General features: G+C 46.0%; 2 protein-coding genes across 3 annotated transcripts in view; one reads left to right on the forward strand and one right to left on the reverse strand.

Annotated features, from left to right (window-relative positions):
- SCFD2 (sec1 family domain containing 2) overlaps nt 1-6,950 on the forward strand; it is a 157,019-nt gene extending 150,069 nt beyond the window's left edge. The window contains exons 8-9 of one of the 2 annotated variants that reach the window (XM_081208856.1): nt 832-951; nt 6,680-6,950. In XM_081208856.1, coding sequence (XP_081064982.1) covers nt 832-951; nt 6,680-6,796 — 237 coding nt within the window. In that variant the 3' untranslated portion in view covers nt 6,797-6,950. Of the gene's footprint in view, nt 1-831; nt 952-6,276 lie in introns of both variants that reach the window. The other variant, XM_081208857.1, reaches the window with a different exon arrangement.
- A 2,358-nt stretch (nt 6,951-9,308) lies between these two features.
- On the reverse strand, nt 9,309-15,346 carry RASL11B (RAS like family 11 member B). The gene is made up of 4 exons (XM_081209110.1): nt 14,825-15,346; nt 13,815-13,871; nt 12,045-12,121; nt 9,309-11,111 (listed from the first exon to the last, which is right to left on the reverse strand). Exons 1-4 carry the CDS (start codon nt 14,961-14,963, stop codon nt 10,641-10,643), a joined length of 744 nt encoding a protein of 247 aa, XP_081065236.1. The 5' UTR covers nt 14,964-15,346; the 3' UTR covers nt 9,309-10,640.
- Nucleotides 15,347-16,538: the final 1,192 nt, after the last annotated feature.

Here is a 16,538-nt window from a genome sequence, read left to right on the forward strand (position 1 = left end):
ACCTAGGGTGCCCTTATGTCTTCCTTTACAAAGGACAGTTCTCTCTTTCAAGGGCTTCTTTGAGTTGACTCATAAATCTATTACAGAACAGGCAGCAGAATATCTGGATGTCGCCATGCCTTTCAGATCTGCTGCTTCCTAGCTTGTCAGTGTTAATAGTTAAGCTAGAAAGGGACTTGTTTTAAATAAACCTATTACTGGCCTCTTTTCATTGGGAGATGGCAAAAGAACATCAAGCAAATTATATTTTTAAAGTTGCATTTTTACAAAAGGTTTCCACACCATCAGCCTAGAAGTGGTTTAGGAGGCTGTTACGTGCATGCTTTGTTACTGTCATCAAGCAATGAGAATCCAGTTTCCTCTTCTCTCTAATCTGACAAGATGGGCAGCCATCTTAGGGGTGAAGCTGCAACCATAGCAACGGTGCATAGGTAAATGGGCATAGAAAATGGAAGGCAAAGTAAATGAGGAGGGAAAGGAGGTCTCTGTTCATGATCTGTTCGCTTGCCAGGCAGAAAAGAGAGGGCCTTCTTTGGAGTGGCCCCTTGCTTGTGGAATTCCCCCCTCCCCCGGCCTCTAGCATCCTGGCTTTGAAACAGACCCTGAAAACGTGGTGATTATCATTATTCAAGGTGCATCTCAATATGTGGCACTCCAAATTGTTTTAACTGCTGCTGTTTGAATGTGTAATGTTTTAGCTTTATATTCTGGTTCTGATGTCAGCTACCTTTGGAGGGTTTTGCTCTGAATCGCAGTATATACTTTACTTGGGGGGGGGTTAAATAAATAAGCTCAAGTTGCATAACCATCTTAATTCTGTTCCTTTAATAGGTGAGCCGCCCTCACCCTAGTGATCACCCTCTGGTGATCATCTTTGTGGTTGGTGGAGTGACGGTGTCTGAAGTCAAAATGGTAAAGGACCTTGTAATGGCGCAGAAGCCTGGAGTACAGGTACAAAACTCTTTTTAGGCATTTCGGAGCAACAAGAACATCTCCGCATATGGATGTAGAACTATTGGGTTCAGCCTCAGTCTGATGCTAAGAGTTTTCTGGGGTCACAAACACTCGATTCTCGGCTTGAATGAAGTGGCATGCTCTGCAGAAAAAATGGGAAGGATTCACAGAAACAGCCCCTATAATCCGCAAAAACCTTTCCCCTGCCCAAAATGTGCCACAGGATAAAGCAAACCTGAAAAGCTCTACGGTATGGCTGGGTCTCCGCATGCAGAAGAATGAGGTGGTGGAATCCTGAGGTGATGGAGCAGACTGTGCCACTTCCGACTTCAAGTGGCAAGTGGCGTTTCTGAATGCTCCATCATGTTAAAAAAATAAAACAAAACCCCTTCAGGTTGAAAGTTAGCACATCAGGAAGAAAGGTTCTTCGTTACCTTTCTCCTTGCAGTGCTAGTTTTCTCCATTTAGGGAGTTTTTATGTAGAGGGATTTTCCAGACTGTTGCTCATCCGCCTGAGGTGGTTCGCTGTATTATTCTACCGCTTCTTTCTCACCTCATTCGGCTGCACATGTGGAACCGGCCTTGTAGGCTGGAGGGAGGAGGACATATATGGGCACGTAGCTATGGAGTTCAAAGTTGTCTCCTACCTAGTTTATGTTCCAGATAGGAACAAATAACACTCAAAATAACTGAGTACATGGGGTGGTGCATTCAGGACCAGGGATAGGCTGCTTGGTAGCTTTCTGGTGTTTTTGAACTCAAGCTCCCATCAGCCCCACCCATCTGAGATAGCTCAGTTGGTAGAGCATGAAACTCTTCATCCCAGGATTGTGGGTTTGAAGAAGAAGAAGAAGAGAAGAGTTTGGATTTGATATCCCGCTTTATCACTACCCTAAGGAGTCTCTAAGCGGCTAACAATCTCCTTTCCCTTCCTCCCCCACAACAAACACTCAGTGAGGTGAGTGGGGCTGAGAGACTTCAGAGAAGTGTGACTGGCCCAAGGTCACCCAGCAGCTGCATGTGGAGGAGCGGAGACGCGAACCCGGTTCACCAGATTACGAGTCTACCACTCTTAACCACTACACCACACTGGCTCTCTTTGAGCTGCATGGGCAAAATATTCCTTCATTGCAGAGGGTTGGACTACATTACACTCATGGTCCCTTCCAACTCTATGATTCTCTGATCAGGAATGGTGTCAGTTGTAGTCCATAACACAGCCTGTTGTGAGGTGTAGCCCTACCACACTGGTGACTGAGTTTAGTGAGACGGGACATAAGAAAGACGTCAGCCTATCAGAGAATGGCAGTAGCAGGTACAGTACCACCTCAAGCTGGGATGAGGAACATGGAGGCCTGAGGCTAGAGAGGGACTCCAGAATTCTACACCACAGAGAGAGGGCGGTTTACCAAACAGCTTCCTGTCAGGATTCCCCAACCCCTTGTGAATTATCTGAAGCCTACCCAAGAACTAGGGACATGGATGGGAAGCTGCTTCAGGAACCTAGGCAGTTTTGCAGGCTCTGCCAACACTGGCCTGCTTTTGTACGCCGGTCGTCCAGCAAATTATTGTGTGTACACAGTCAGGGTCAGCTTAAACGTCTGCCAAGCTGCAGCTATAATTTTGTAAGCCTTCACAGCATACTTCTAGCCATAAGTCATTGGCTGTGACTGTACACTCACAGAAAGATTCGCCACTCCTTTCTTCTCTGAGTGGGTATCATTGGGGTGGGCCAGTCTTACAAGGAGCTGTCATGACAGTTTTCTTCAGGGCTCCACCAGAAATCCAGGCAGACATCCTTCTCTACCCCCATGGTACATAAATAGCATGTTTTTGCTCTACAAACAGCATGCAAACACTCCTCTCATAAATCATGGTGGCCGCATGTTTGATTAGTGAAAACGTTGGAGGTGGAAGCAGGGTGGGCGTTGAAGCAATTCAGGGCTGGAGAAGATGCCTTTTGCGTGTTAATGGCATTCTTGAGTTAAGAGCTCATTCAATAGTTCCCAAGCCTTAAATGCTTTCTCCGGCAACACGTTTTCATCTGATAACTCTCCTGCTTGCGTTTTGCTTCTCAATTATCCCCTTAACCCAGGGAATCAAATTCTTCGCTGCCCTGGGCAGACCTTGAATTTGCAGTACACTGATGGACAAGTTAATCCCGACTCCAAATGTATAACTACGGCTTGAAAGATAAGCAGAGGTTTAATGAGTGAGAAGAGTTTAAACTATGTAGCCAGGCTTTTTGGCTTACTATCTGAGAGGGATTGAGGTTTGACAAGGAGTGACATGGAATCTGGTGTTGCTTTGCTTTGACTTGACCCCACCAACGATGGGTCACCCCTTGAGACAAAGAATTCAGAACATACTCATTGTTTTATACCCCTATGTATAAAGCTGTTACATTAGAGATTAAAAGCTTTGGAGTGAGTGGAAGGGAAGGGGAATCCTATGCCTCTCCCCACCCCACCCTGAAAAAAAGTTATCTGAGTCTTTCTCACATAAAGTTTCCAAATCATCTGGATTTACCTGGACTCCTCTGGGTCTCTGAATGCTGACCACCTGTTCAGGATTATGTTTTCAATGATCCTGGCACTATTCAAAGCTGTTTATGTGAAGCCTCGTGTCACTCACTTTTAAATCTCAGGCCCAGATGAAAACATTGCTATTGGCATACCGTTCTATTCAAACAACACCTTGCAGTTCACAGTTTATGCTGGTGTCCCTTTTAAACAGGAATTGGATTAGGGTTGTTAAATCTAAAGTGTTTTCAGCAACAAGCAAAGAGCCTGTCAACAGATACCGATCACTTCCAATGTTTGGTTGGAGTATAAGCAAATGATGACTAAATGCAAAGTTAAAGAACGTGTGGTTTAGTTCACAGTTCACATCTCAAATACAGAGATGGTTATGATGATAAGAGAAGCCGTGCCTTTCATTGAGAAACACAAAGAGAAAATAGCTTATTCGTGGCATGTCTTTTTGTTAAGGATTGTACTTAAAAATACCTGCGAATGTCTCAGAGAAGCACAAGGCCACCTTGCAGAAACAAACAGTGATTAATAACTGGCATTAGTAATAACTGGAATTGATTACAACCCAGAGAATGCAAAAAGGATATATTTCCATTACTCCTATCATTTTTACACCTGTTTTAGTTACTGCATTATTTCATTCTTACTGTGAAAGAAGGAAATAGTAAAGATTGTCTTTATTATTACTGTAATAGGTAAGAATTTCAAAAGGCATCTCTATTGAGGTTTTGGTACTTGACAGATGTAAATAAATTTAATTGGTTGATTAATCAGCTTAAAAGAAATAATTAATCAATTGAAAATGTTTAGTCGATGGAGGGGCTCTGATTGTGGGCGCCATACAGGATACTGCTGAAATTTGAGACCCAGTATCCACCACTGCACAATGCATGACACAGGTTAACTATTATCTCTTACAAATGCGAGAAGGCAAATTTTGTAATCTGCTGAGCACATGCTAGGATAAAAACACATTTGATTTTTAAAATTCATCATAAGCCAAAAAGAAGCAACAGCTTTAAATTGAATCATTTGTTGACAAAAATATTAACACAGTTGCAGTAAACCTATTGCAGGTATATTCAGATTGACAGTTAATTAAAATAAGGAACATTGCTATAGCCCATAAGTTGGGGGAAACGAAAAGAAAATTATGCAATGGGGTACAAGTTTTCTGATTATGATGTTTCCAATAATAGCACTATCTATAATAAGACATTGAGCTTTAGTGAAGCTGTATTTATTTGCCTGCAGAAATACAACTCCTTGTCATAAACTGTGCCTGACACTTCTCTGTGTCTGGTAGTGGTGGCAGGGATTAGTCTCTGTTATTCTTTATGCCAGTGTTTCCGAACCTTTTTTGGGCAAAGGCACACTTGTTTCATGAAAAAAATCTCGAGGCACACCACCATTACAGCCCCGTGACGTCAGCGCGCAGCGTCACGCCGGGAGGGACATGAATTGCTAGCAAATTACATAATCACCTCCTTGAGGGCTGGCTCATCTTCTCCGAAGGCAGAACCCCATTAATTAACAGCACAGACTCACACCATAGCCAAGACGAGGGGGGAAAACCTCAGTCATGCACAGTCATGCACATGTGGGGGCTAAATGAGGGCGAAGACCGGGCAGAGAGCAGGGTTCAAGTCACCCCACCTGGCCAGGACAATCCCTGGGTGCTCCCTTGGGCCACTCGCCTGACCCACCTCGCAGGGCTGTTGTTGCGAGGATAACACGGGGAGAACCACGCGCGCCCCCGGGAGCTCCTTGGAGGGGAAAACGGGCGATGAATGCAATGCACGAAATATATGAGAAGCGACCAGGTTTTGCAGGTGAGGGGCCCCCGCCAGCCTCCGCTTCCAACACCCGGCGCAACAACGCCGAAGTTTCCCCCCGGGCTCGGGGAGCAGCGCTGCTCCCCCCCGGCTCCCCTTCGCCCTCCCGGCTCTCTCTGCCGCCCACTGGGGACCCCCCTCACCTGCCAAGTCCGGAGCGCCGGTGGAAGTTGCATGCATGCATGCAGGGCGCCGCGTTGCCATTGCATTGCACTGCACTCCATGCAACGCCTGCACGCATGCATTGCCTTGCACGCCCGCCAAGGGGTCTCCCTGCGGTCCGATGCGTCCCCTCCGGCGCAGATGCAGCATTGCAAAAATAACACCACCACCCCCGACGCAGCCCTACCTGGGGGGCAGCCTCTGCCGCTCCGCCTCCGCGGGGATCCCCGGGCTCCATCCTGCCGCCCGATCTCCGCGGGGGCGCAGGCAGGCTGCGCGGGGTCTGCGCGGAAGAGCCCCTGCCCGCCCGGCCGCTGCCGCTGCGCTCATTCCATGGCCAGGAGAAGAGCGCTTCAAACAAAACGCCCGGCCCGCCAGTCCACGCTGGGAAACGTAGTTCGCGCACCCCGCGCAGGCGCGGAGCCCAAGGGCAAGGGGACTACGGATCCTGGCAGCCCCCGCGCTGGGGACGGAGGGGGAGAGGCCGGGTGCAGGGATGGAGGGACGGGTGGGCGAGCGAGTGAGTGAGTGGCAGCCGCCAAGCCTTGGCCGAGAGCCAGGAAGGGCCTCCCCGGAGGAGGAGGAGGAGGAGGGAGGCGCAGAGCGGGAGGGAGGGAACCCCAGGGGTCATCTAGTGACGGCGCCCCAATCGAAAATTTGACTTTAAAAAAAAAATCTTTCGAATTTTTTAATTTTCCCCGCGGCACACCAGGCAACATCTCGCGGCACACTAGTGTGCCGCGGAACAGTGGTTGGGAAACACTGCTTTATGCATCTCTCTTTCTTTTCAGGTAATTGTATTCTCCACAGCTCTCCTGACACCACTTAGCCTCCTGGAGCTGCTGTTTGCCACGGACCGTCTCCAGCCAGACATTGGCATTTGACAAGCCAAGAGTCTGATCAGAGAAGATGAGCGCCAAGCCCAACTCGCCGGAAAAATATCAAAACCCTTGGCCTTCTATCCCATGAGACATTCCTGCAGAAAACGAGAGGTTCTGAAATTACTCCTGATCTTGATCTGAACATTGGGGGAATTGCTTTGATAGCTGCCAGCAAGAGAAAAGTACCTACGCTAAGATAGCACTTGAAAATCTGTTCATTAGTCCTGTGACATCAAGCCAACTTTCAGTTCTTCTCTCTGCAGTGATGCTGTGTTTAACTGAAATTTTCTTGCTTGCTTGCTGGCAGCTACAGGGTAAATGTTCCTCCCTGTCCATATCACTCTCATCGGAGCATCGCAGAACCACTGAAGATGACTATCAGTGCTTCCATTTCTATGCTGAACTTTTTCTTCGTTTTCTTTTATACTGAGCTTTTCCTTCCATCTTGCTTATGCAGTTGGCTGGCTTGTGATATAAGATACCCCAGGAGAAAATGTTGGATCTGTTTGAGCAGAATATGTCAGTGACAACAAAGTGTGCCTTAATGTCTTCTTCACAATCTCTAATATAGTGAGCTCTAATGTTGGGCAGCTTTCATAATGGCAACCAATGGACATCACTGAGGAAAGAGGGAGGACTGGGATTGCCTATCAGTGCTTTCCAAAAAAAATGTAAAAATCTTCTATTGGTCCATTGTGGAGTCACTCTCTTCAGTGTTGTCCATCTCAGTGGTGCTACACAGAAGGTAAATATCAAGCCTTTGATAGCTAAGTATACATTAATATACTACAGAATCAGCCCAGTGTGATTGGACATTTAGGGTGTTGGAAAACTGAACACCCAAATGAGGTAGGATTGTTTCAGAACTGTTGAAAGTGCACAGCACCATGAGGTTGCCATAGGCCCGTGTGGAGGGTGGAGCAGGCCTCTGAGGTCTAAGCCGGCTTCAGGAGCTCACCCGGGGCCTGCCGGACTTACATTGTCATACTAAGAGCAAAAAACTCTGTATGGGCCTTGGTTGTCATGTAGACACAGGGTCAGTTTATACATTCAGTAGATACATACGATAAAAGCTTCTGGACCTTCCCACTTCAACTCAGTTGCTTCCTCCAATGAAACACCCTCCCTTCCTTTAACAAACTAGAGAGAAGGGTTCCACATAGACATCTCCCAGGCATGGCTAGTTTTCTATATGGAGTATCCCACACAATTGCATGTATTATTGGACTTCTAGCCTACTCCATCCCAAATGTTGAGGGTGGTCACAATATGCTAACTATTCTCCCTTAGACATTGCCACCAAAAGTCATTCAAACAGGAAACCTGCTACCACTGCATGCTGAAGTCAGTCTTTTCCACTTTTGGCTACTGAATGTAGAACATTTATAGAAGAAGCCGGCTTGTTAGTCCAGAGCAAAGAGCTTGTTAGTTCAGACCAGGGTTTATTGGATGAAATGGTTACTTGGTGTCTTCTGTTATAAAAGAAGCAGATAAAAATTTGTAGCATTATAAGGCTACAGCTAATCTTTCTCTTATAACTAGTTTTCTGAAAAAACAATGGTAGAATAGTTTAAGATTAGGAAAGAATGCCTGACAAATCAAGCAGAGAAACAAAATTTTCTTTTCTGAATTGCATATGAGATTTTCCTCCAGCCAGCTAGTGATTCTTTGCTGAAGTTTACAATGTTAGAATACAGCGAGGCACTGCCTTTTTCCAGCGTAAGCCAGCAAATATTTATGTGGACCACCAGTTTAGGCCTTCCCCAGTCTAGTAGATGCTGATCATCCCATTTTTAAAGCCATTTCATTTCATGGCCCTTCATGAAGGTAATCTAAATTGGGCTCTAACCCAGCTAACAAAAGGGGAACAATGGACAAAGTTTTCTTAAATGAAAAGGACACATTTTGTAGCATTTACTTATGGCAATAGACATTGGATGCACCTCGCAGGCTGCATTTGATAGACAGGTGACAAATATCTGTATAGCTATTTGTTTTCAAGCACTTGGAGAAGAGAAAAGAAAAAGCTGGCAGTCTCCATGGTTACCATTGCAGTTCTGCTACACTGCGTTAATAGACGTCAGTATTTTGGAGATTAAGCAGGGAAACGGGCATATGGCAGAAATGATGCATCTTTTCTTTGTCTCTTTGATGGGATTGGAAACCCAGACCAGTTTTCTGCCCGTTGGTGGCTGCCCCAAAGGCTGTTGGGAAGCCAGACCTTTATTCATTCAATGGCTGCTCCTCTCTGTTCATGATGGTTCTCGCATGCGGAGAGCCAAGGCTTAACTGCAGCATGGGTTTAGACTCAAGACATAAAAGTTGGGGCTTGCTTTGCAGGACCACTGTGTATTGCGTGTAATGGAAAAGACCACACAATGCTTGTACAGAATTTCTGATGCCATTGTCACAAGTGAACGGGCATGAATAGCTCTCAAAATGTGGGAAATACAGATTTAGGCAGTGGGAAGAGACCCTGTCTTGACAAGGGATACTCCCAGTACTCTGAAAAAGTCTTGATATACAATAGCCTTTTTTCTTTTTGTTTTTTAGGATGAGGTAAAGGAGGATTGTGCAGATTTTGTACTACACAGTCTTCAGCATCTTAGGAATGACAGAACGATGCCAAAAAGGGTTTAAGAGGCAGGTGCTTTTGCATAATACAGTAACTGCTTTAGTTGCTGCAGTACAAGTCTGTATTACAGACGTCTGCAGTTGGGGACAGCAGAAGACGGCTGCAAAGGCAAGTCTTGATCATCTGTATTTGTCTTGTGTTACTGAAATCAGAGAGACACTAATCCCTGCAAACCGTCACTGGCCAACCCAATGATTGAAGGTCCCCTTAGCCCTTGAATGCCTCTAGGTGACTTCCCTGTCTCTCACGAGTCTTGCCACTCATTTCTAGCTTGTTTGGCATCTGAATATAAAACACAACAATCAGATGAGAAAACAAGGTTTGGTTTAATCGCGGGAACAAAATGAAGATGTCCCATTTAAAGAGTTGCTGTCAACATAAAAATAAATAAGTTACAGCTTAAGGAACAAGCACGGTGTTTGTTTGTTTTTAAAGTGCATTGGTGTCGGGCGCATAGTCCTCAAATCCTGGATAACACGACTGATAACTCAGTGTTTTCAAATGTTACTACAAACAGCATTTATGCAGTAGTGGAATAGCCCTCATGCCTTAGCTGGAGATAAGTCTCAGCTAAAATGGAACAGTTTCATGGACTAAGACAAATAATTGGATTGGATTGAAACAATAGGAAGTTGTATTCCTGTTCAGAGCAATTAAGTGGGAACTTTACAATCCTCATGATGAGTGGAATACAGAAAAAAGGTCTTATCTGGAAAGCTGCAGCACTGCATCAGATGACCAGTCTCTGAAGAATCATCAAAATGATACTGTCTTAGAGACAGTGAGAGTAAACTTTTAGCTATCTATAAAATGATACTGAACAACAGTTGTGGTACCAAAATGTCTCATCACACCATCAGAAATACAGTTAATAATGCCCCCCACATTTTATACTGACATTGCTTTTACTCATTCAATGACATGCTTGTGCTTCTACACCAGGGGTAGGCAACCTAAGGCCCGGGGGCTGGAAGCAGCCCAATCGCCTTCTAAATCCGGCCCACAGACGGTCCAGGAATCAGTGTGTTTTTACATGAGTAGAATGTGTGCTTTTATTTAAAATGCATCTCTGGGTTATTTGTGGGGCATAGGAATTTCCCCCCACCACCACCACCAAAAAAATATAGTCCTGCCCACCACATAGTTTGAGGGACAGTGGACTGGCCCACGGCTGAAAAAGGTTGCTGACCCCTTTTCTAAACCATGGGTTTTTAAAAAGCAGACGGCTCCACTAAAGACTACTAAAGAAGACAGCTTTCCACCAAATACCAAAATATAGCTAATGGATGTAACACACAATTTGTTCCCCATCAGTAAGACTGCATTCAGAATATTTCTTCCCTGTCCTTCATTGTGTAATTATGATACAAATACCAGCATGACCTAACTTCCACAGCAGAACATGAAAATATTGTCCATGCGCTTGCAACAAGAAATTCTATGCTCCACCACTTCTTTGGGGGCTTATTCAAGCTTCAGTGTTCCTCCTTCATTACAAAATGCTTTATGTGCATCTGAACTCTTTCTCTCGCACGATTTTCGGATGCTGAAGTACCAGCAATTAATGTTCCAAAGCTGGAACTATAGAAATATGCACTGGGAAGGGGGAGGGAAACCCCATCCCATTTAGTTTGATCTTTCAGACAGATGTGACAGTCCTCACTTTGGCAGATAAGGCTTGCTTAAACCTTCTCTTTAGATCCTGCATGTTGGGTGACTTTGGTCTTGGAATGAGAGAGCTTCTCCTCTTCTCTGGCGTGCTGCTGGTGGTTTGTTGCTTACAGACGTCTTTACAGAGGTTGTGGAAGGCATTGAAGACCTCCTTGTAATTCTCACTGACAGACACCTCATAGAAAGTGCAACCCAACATGCCAGCCAACTGAAGTCCGTGTTGTGGTTCTACCTCTTTAATGTGGAGGAGGTCTGCTTTGTTTGCTACAACCACCACAGGCACTCTGTTTCCTGGGTGCAGCTGCCGTATGTGCTGGTGGAAGCGACTGAGTAGTTCGTAACTCTTATAGTCTGTGATCGAAAAGACTATCACAACTGCATCTGCCCAGCGAATACATTTGTTCAGTTGCTCGTTACAGTCAAGGCTGTGTCCGTGGACCTGGGGGAGAAAAAAAAGATTAAGTAGGGGAAATATTTGGCTGCAAAGGAAAGCCTACAATGTCCATTACATGTTTATTATTGCATGTTGTCTCTAAAATTTTAATCCACATTTCCACATGTTAGTCCAGTTGCAAAAAAATAAAATAAAAAATGCTACACTCAATTATTGCAAAGTCTGCCATATTCAAGCTGTACTCTGCCTCGAGAAAAAGACTTTGTGGTGCCGTAGAATGGGAAATTAACTGGCTAGACAGTGAGTCGGGAGTTGGGAGAAAAGAACAAAGGTATGAGCTGGAAACATTTAAAGTTGGAGAACGGCCCAGTTCAAAAAGGCAAAATTTGCCCTTACTCATGCCTATACGTTCAAACTTTCCGTAATATAAACTCAACTCCTAACAAATTTTAATGAGTGCAGCTGCCAGGGCTGTGACTTTTAGTTTCTTTTGCATATGTGTTTATGAAACTAAAGTTGATTAGGCTATAGCAATGAAATTTCTTTCCAGATTTCCAGTCCACTTTAGTAGAATAATAAAAATGAAGCGTTTCTTAGTTTGCCAAGGAATTGTTTTTAACACATTCGGGTTTCCCCCCTTTCTTTTAAGAAAGGCAGGTTTCCTAAACACAATGGTTGTGTCTTCAAGTAGACAAAAGTTTATCTGAAATTGTGGATTGTTTTCTTTTACTGTCAGGGGACGATATACAGACCGTTTATCAAGGTCTGACTGTTTACAACTCTAGTTAATAGCAACAAAACAGTTTTTCAATGCAGCTAGGCTCCCAATTCAAACAGCTACAATCCTTGCACATCTACTTGGAAGTAAAGCCCTACTGGGATTCTTATGAATCAATATATGTAACAATTAACTTCTTGAAATGTGCCAAAACTGAAGCTCCCCTTTAAAGTGGTACAAGGCACAGGAACAAAACTCACCTGTACTCCAGGTGTATCTTGGACTTGAATTGCAAACAACTCTCCATCGATTTCGATCTGTCTGCTGTACAAATTACCTAGCAATAAAAATGCACTTCATCAGACAAGTTCAGGGAGGGGATTGTAAATGCACGATAAACTGACATTCATTAACCTCTGCACAATGAAAAGGAAAAAAACTCATTAGCGGAGATGGATCTGTGACTTGTTGAAAAAAAGTGGCATTTTTGCTACATTAGGCAGATGGTGTTTTCATCATAAGAAAGACTGGCTGTACAATCCTGCCCATGTCTACTCAGAAATTCATCCCACTGAGTTCAGTGGGATGTACTCCTAGGTAAGTGTTTACAGCCTAAACACAGCAAAGCATGGCGTATATGGGCAAAAAACCACACAACAGAATTCTTAGTAATTGGCTTCACTTCCAAAGCTAAAATGCTGAAGCAAACCTACATAAAAACCTCTTGGCAGAGTTAACCTTTGGAAAAAGTTAGTTGTCTAGCCCCTTTTTACGGGAAGCACATTCCTAGCCAAACTTAAGCTCATTTAAGTTTCACTGAGTCCAAGAAGAAAGTTAAGGATGTGCTTAAAATCTGTTACACTGGAACTAGCAGGATTTTAACGTTCCACACTGGAGCATGCTGTCCTTCCTTAACAATGTGGGATCTTGCGTGGCCACAGAACTTTTTTACTCAAATCAGCCTTGTGTTAAAAAACAACAATCCTCAAATCAATGTGTGTGTCTGCCCCCAACTCCTATTTCAGCTACAGTGTCTGATTAATGGGAAGGGGGGTCATTTTAATTTTATACCAGACTTTAAAGGCTTTGTCACAACTGATTCTAGATCAACTATATTTCGTCTTGACACTATTGGCTCAAGTTGAGGCAAATGCATACCCCTCCAAGTGGATACAAATGCTTATCTACAATATGTGCAAGTAGATTTAAAGTACACAGGCAGCCTGTGTAAGGGGGAATGAAATGGATGCTAAGAAATAAATGAATTCAATATAAAGCTGCATCTTCATTACAGCAAAAACAGGACAGTGGAATATTGCTTTGATGGGTGTACACCTTGTTATGGGGCCATCCAGATCTTGCTTGGACCCCAAACTCTCATCATCTGGAGAGCCACCTAAACACCCCCCCTCCCCAAATATACTGAAAACTTAAGTTTAGTTTATCTGCATTATAGAAGATCATTCCCACCGCATTCATGGTCACATGTGGTCCAGAAATTTCTTGGAAAGCCCTCATTTTGTTTGTCTGCTGTTCTTCACGAATAACAAACTACCTGGCTTTGAATTCAAGCTTATTTGCATAAATAAGTTGATTACATAAAGATAGGAGTGGGAAAAGGTTATAGGACTGAAGCCACCTCCTTTAGCTTGGAACTTGTTTCATTCTAATGGGGTGGGGGGGTGAGTGGGGGGGTGTTTAGCAGATTGGTGAATGAGGACAAAACTTCAGAAGTCAAACTATAGAGGAGGGGCTTGACACCCCAATGTGGCTGCAGTAAGAATAAAAACGGGGCAGTTCTTTCCTTGTGCTAGCTAAAGTAGGTCAGTGTATAAATTCTTTTTGTCCTCTTGATAACACTTGGCAAGACACCTGGGTTTCAGCGTTGCATAGTGACTTTGCCTAGTGAAATCCCCATTGTACAGTCTAGCTTTCTGGAAGTGAGACACCAAAGGCTTCATTGAGTTTGTCGCTGGAGTCAAAATACACTGCAGTGCACACCTGTGAATACAGCAAGGCTCATTTCTTACCTGCATTGCGTTCATAGTCTCCAATGAACCGTTTTGTGAGAAATCTCACCACCAGGGCTGTAATTGATAATAAAAAGGTGCAGGTTAGAAAGGGGGGAAAGCAGAAGACACAATGACATCTGCACTTGTTATTCAAGGGCAATAACCTCCCCCAGTTTCTGTCTGCATACCCAAAAACTCCACATACAGGACATCCGAGCAGGGACAGTGTTTCAATAGGCTATTGGGGGAGTGCATCTTTTTCTAGAGTTACCTTTGACTAGCAATAGCAGCAGCCAACAAAACTTGGGATGTAGCAGTCAAGCAAATTAAAGGCTGCAATCCTAAGCATATTCTGTTGGGAAAGACATCCTACTACAGAATCCACTGCAGCTGACTCCTGAGTAACTACTTTTAAGAGTGGAACTGTGAGCAGTCATCCACCATACACCTTTCAGTCTGAAGGAACAGGCATTTAGGCACCTTCTAATATCATTCACCCCTCACAGGTTAAGGATTCACTGCTATGATGAAAGTTGCAACTACAGAAGCATCTTCAAGGGAGTGGGAATGGGTGTTATCCTTTTAATGAGGCGTCCACATGTCAGGCTTGGGCAGCAGGGGGTGTCAGAGCTTTTGTTTGGTCACTGATCTTCATCCATTCCTGATCTGGCAGCAGGTGCTTACCTAAGAGGAGAAGGATGCTGCTACCTAGCTAGCCATCCTCTCTTTCTCACCAAATTAGAGGTGAGCGCTTTGGATCGCTGGCAGGGATGCTATCCTCATATTCAAACCATACTTTGGACCGGGCAAACAGATTGTCACAATGGCAGTAGGTTTGCTCCCTCTGGACCCTCCAGGGCGTTTCTATTTCCCGCCCCGCCCTTTTGCTACAACTGGGGAAGGATTCCCCCCCCCCTTGAATATTGGTATATTCATTGCGTCCTTGCAGTATGCCTATGTCCACGCCCGCCCCCCGCGCACGCCTTTCCATGTCGCCAGGATCAGCCCCGCGCGTCCCGTTCTCTTACCGGTCTTGCCCACCCCGCTGGCTCCCACCACGGCGATCTTGATGAGTCGGGGGCGGCCCGATCCGCAGCTATCTCCGCTGAGGGTGCTCCCTGCCTGGGGGTACTCGGCGATGGTCCCCATGTTCTGGATCAGGCGCATCGCAGCTGCCCTCGGGGAGGCGAGCGTCGCTGCAAGCCGAACGACGCCCAGCCGCGATGAGGACGAACTGGGAGAGAGGAGGCGCGACGGGAACCCGAACAGACGGAGAAGAAGCGCGTCTGCTCTGCGCCGCCTCCGCGCTCCGGAGCCCCTTTTCTCTGGGTTTCCGCAAGCCCCGCCTCCCGGTTCCCGGGCAAAGCTCCGCCCCGCCTCCTCCTCGCTTTGAGCAGCCAATAGGGAGCCAGGCACCACCTCTCTCCCCACCTCCTTCTCCTAGCAAACCCGCCTTCCCGCTGCGCGATCCTGAGCGCCTTGGCTCCTTAGGAAGCCGATTGCTCTGCTTCCCGGGATGGAAGGGGGCAGGGGTGCCAACTTGGATAAAATATTGTGGGGGCTGACGGCCCCTCGGCATGCAAGCTGCAGCGGATTGCAAGCTCCCTCTTCTCTCTCTCTCTCTTTTTAAAAAGTTTTTTTTTATTCAAAATTAAAACAAGACATATTATCCAAAAACATATCATCCTTGTTTCCCCCCCATTTTTCCTCCTTCCCCCCACCCTTCCACACAACCCCCACCCCCACCCCGACTTCCCTCAGTTCCAGTCTTTGGTTTTTCTGAGACTGCTGTTTTAAACTATTTAGCTGATTATTATCAATAAAAAGGTTGTGAATGTTTATTCAAAACCTGCCAAGGAGTCCAGTTCGCTTCGTTGCGTCTTCAACTACTTTGGAAAGGGTTCCCATTCATCTTTAAAGTCACAGTTATCCTTGTCCCGTAGCAAGCTCCCTCTTCTCTGACCACAGAATCGCAGAGAGTTGGATGGGGACACGCGGGTCCTCTAGTCCAGCCCCCTGCGGTGCAGGAACCGTTTGCCCAACTTGGGGCTCGAAACCCCAACCCTGAAATTAAGAGTCTCATGCTCTACCTTCTCCAGGTTGGAGTTGGCGTGCAACAAAATTCTGGCGAGCCAAATGGGATTCCCCCTCCCCAAATGTGGTTGGTCAGGGGGCAGCCAGATGACCTAAGGCAAACCGAGGGTGGGTGACTGGGGGGAGCGCCGCAGGGCAGCCCCCGCCTCTTATTTCCGAGCTCCCGCTCCAGGAACCCGGAATGGTCTGCAGAAGATTCGCCGTCGAACTCTCGCGGTGGACATCAAAGGCGGCCGTGGGAGCTGCTGGCATTCGGTGACTCAGAGAAAGTGGCTCCCTGCTGCGCTGCGCTCCACAAGGCCCGGAGCGTGCGCGGCGAGCCAGGCTCGGCACTAGGTAAACACAGAGCCCGGCTCGCCTGCAAAGGGCTGCTGGGCAGACCACGTTGGAGTTTGCATTTCCCACTTGATAGAACACAAAAGGATGAGAGTCCGTGAGGCTGCGTGGGGGGGGGGGGGTGTTGGCACAAGCGCTGACATTGCTCCAGCCGCAACACCCAAGTACAGTGGTACCTCGGGTTGCAGACGCTTCAGGTTACAGACGCTTCAGGTTACAGACTCTGCTAACCCAGAAATAGTACCTCGGTTTAAGAACTTTGCTTCAGGATGAGAACAGAAATCGCACGGCGGTAGCAGGAGGCCCCATTAG

The sequence above is a fragment of the Podarcis bocagei genome, assembly GCF_964188305.1.
Source record: "Podarcis bocagei genome assembly, chromosome: 9".
Classification (NCBI taxonomy): domain Eukaryota; kingdom Metazoa; phylum Chordata; class Lepidosauria; order Squamata; family Lacertidae; genus Podarcis; species Podarcis bocagei.

Excerpts from the sequence above, each read along its gene's own strand:
- RASL11B (XM_081209110.1), bottom strand. The coding sequence starts at position 14,963 with ATGCGCCTGATCCAGAACATGGGGACCATCGCCGAGTACCCCCAGGCA. Across the intron at positions 13,872-14,824 it reads CAGCGGGGTGGGCAAGACCG|CCCTGGTGGTGAGATTTCTC; the intron begins GTAAGAGAACGG and ends TATCAATTACAG. Across the intron at positions 12,122-13,814 it reads AGACTATGAACGCAATGCAG|GTAATTTGTACAGCAGACAG; the intron begins GTAAGAAATGAG and ends TTTTATTGCTAG.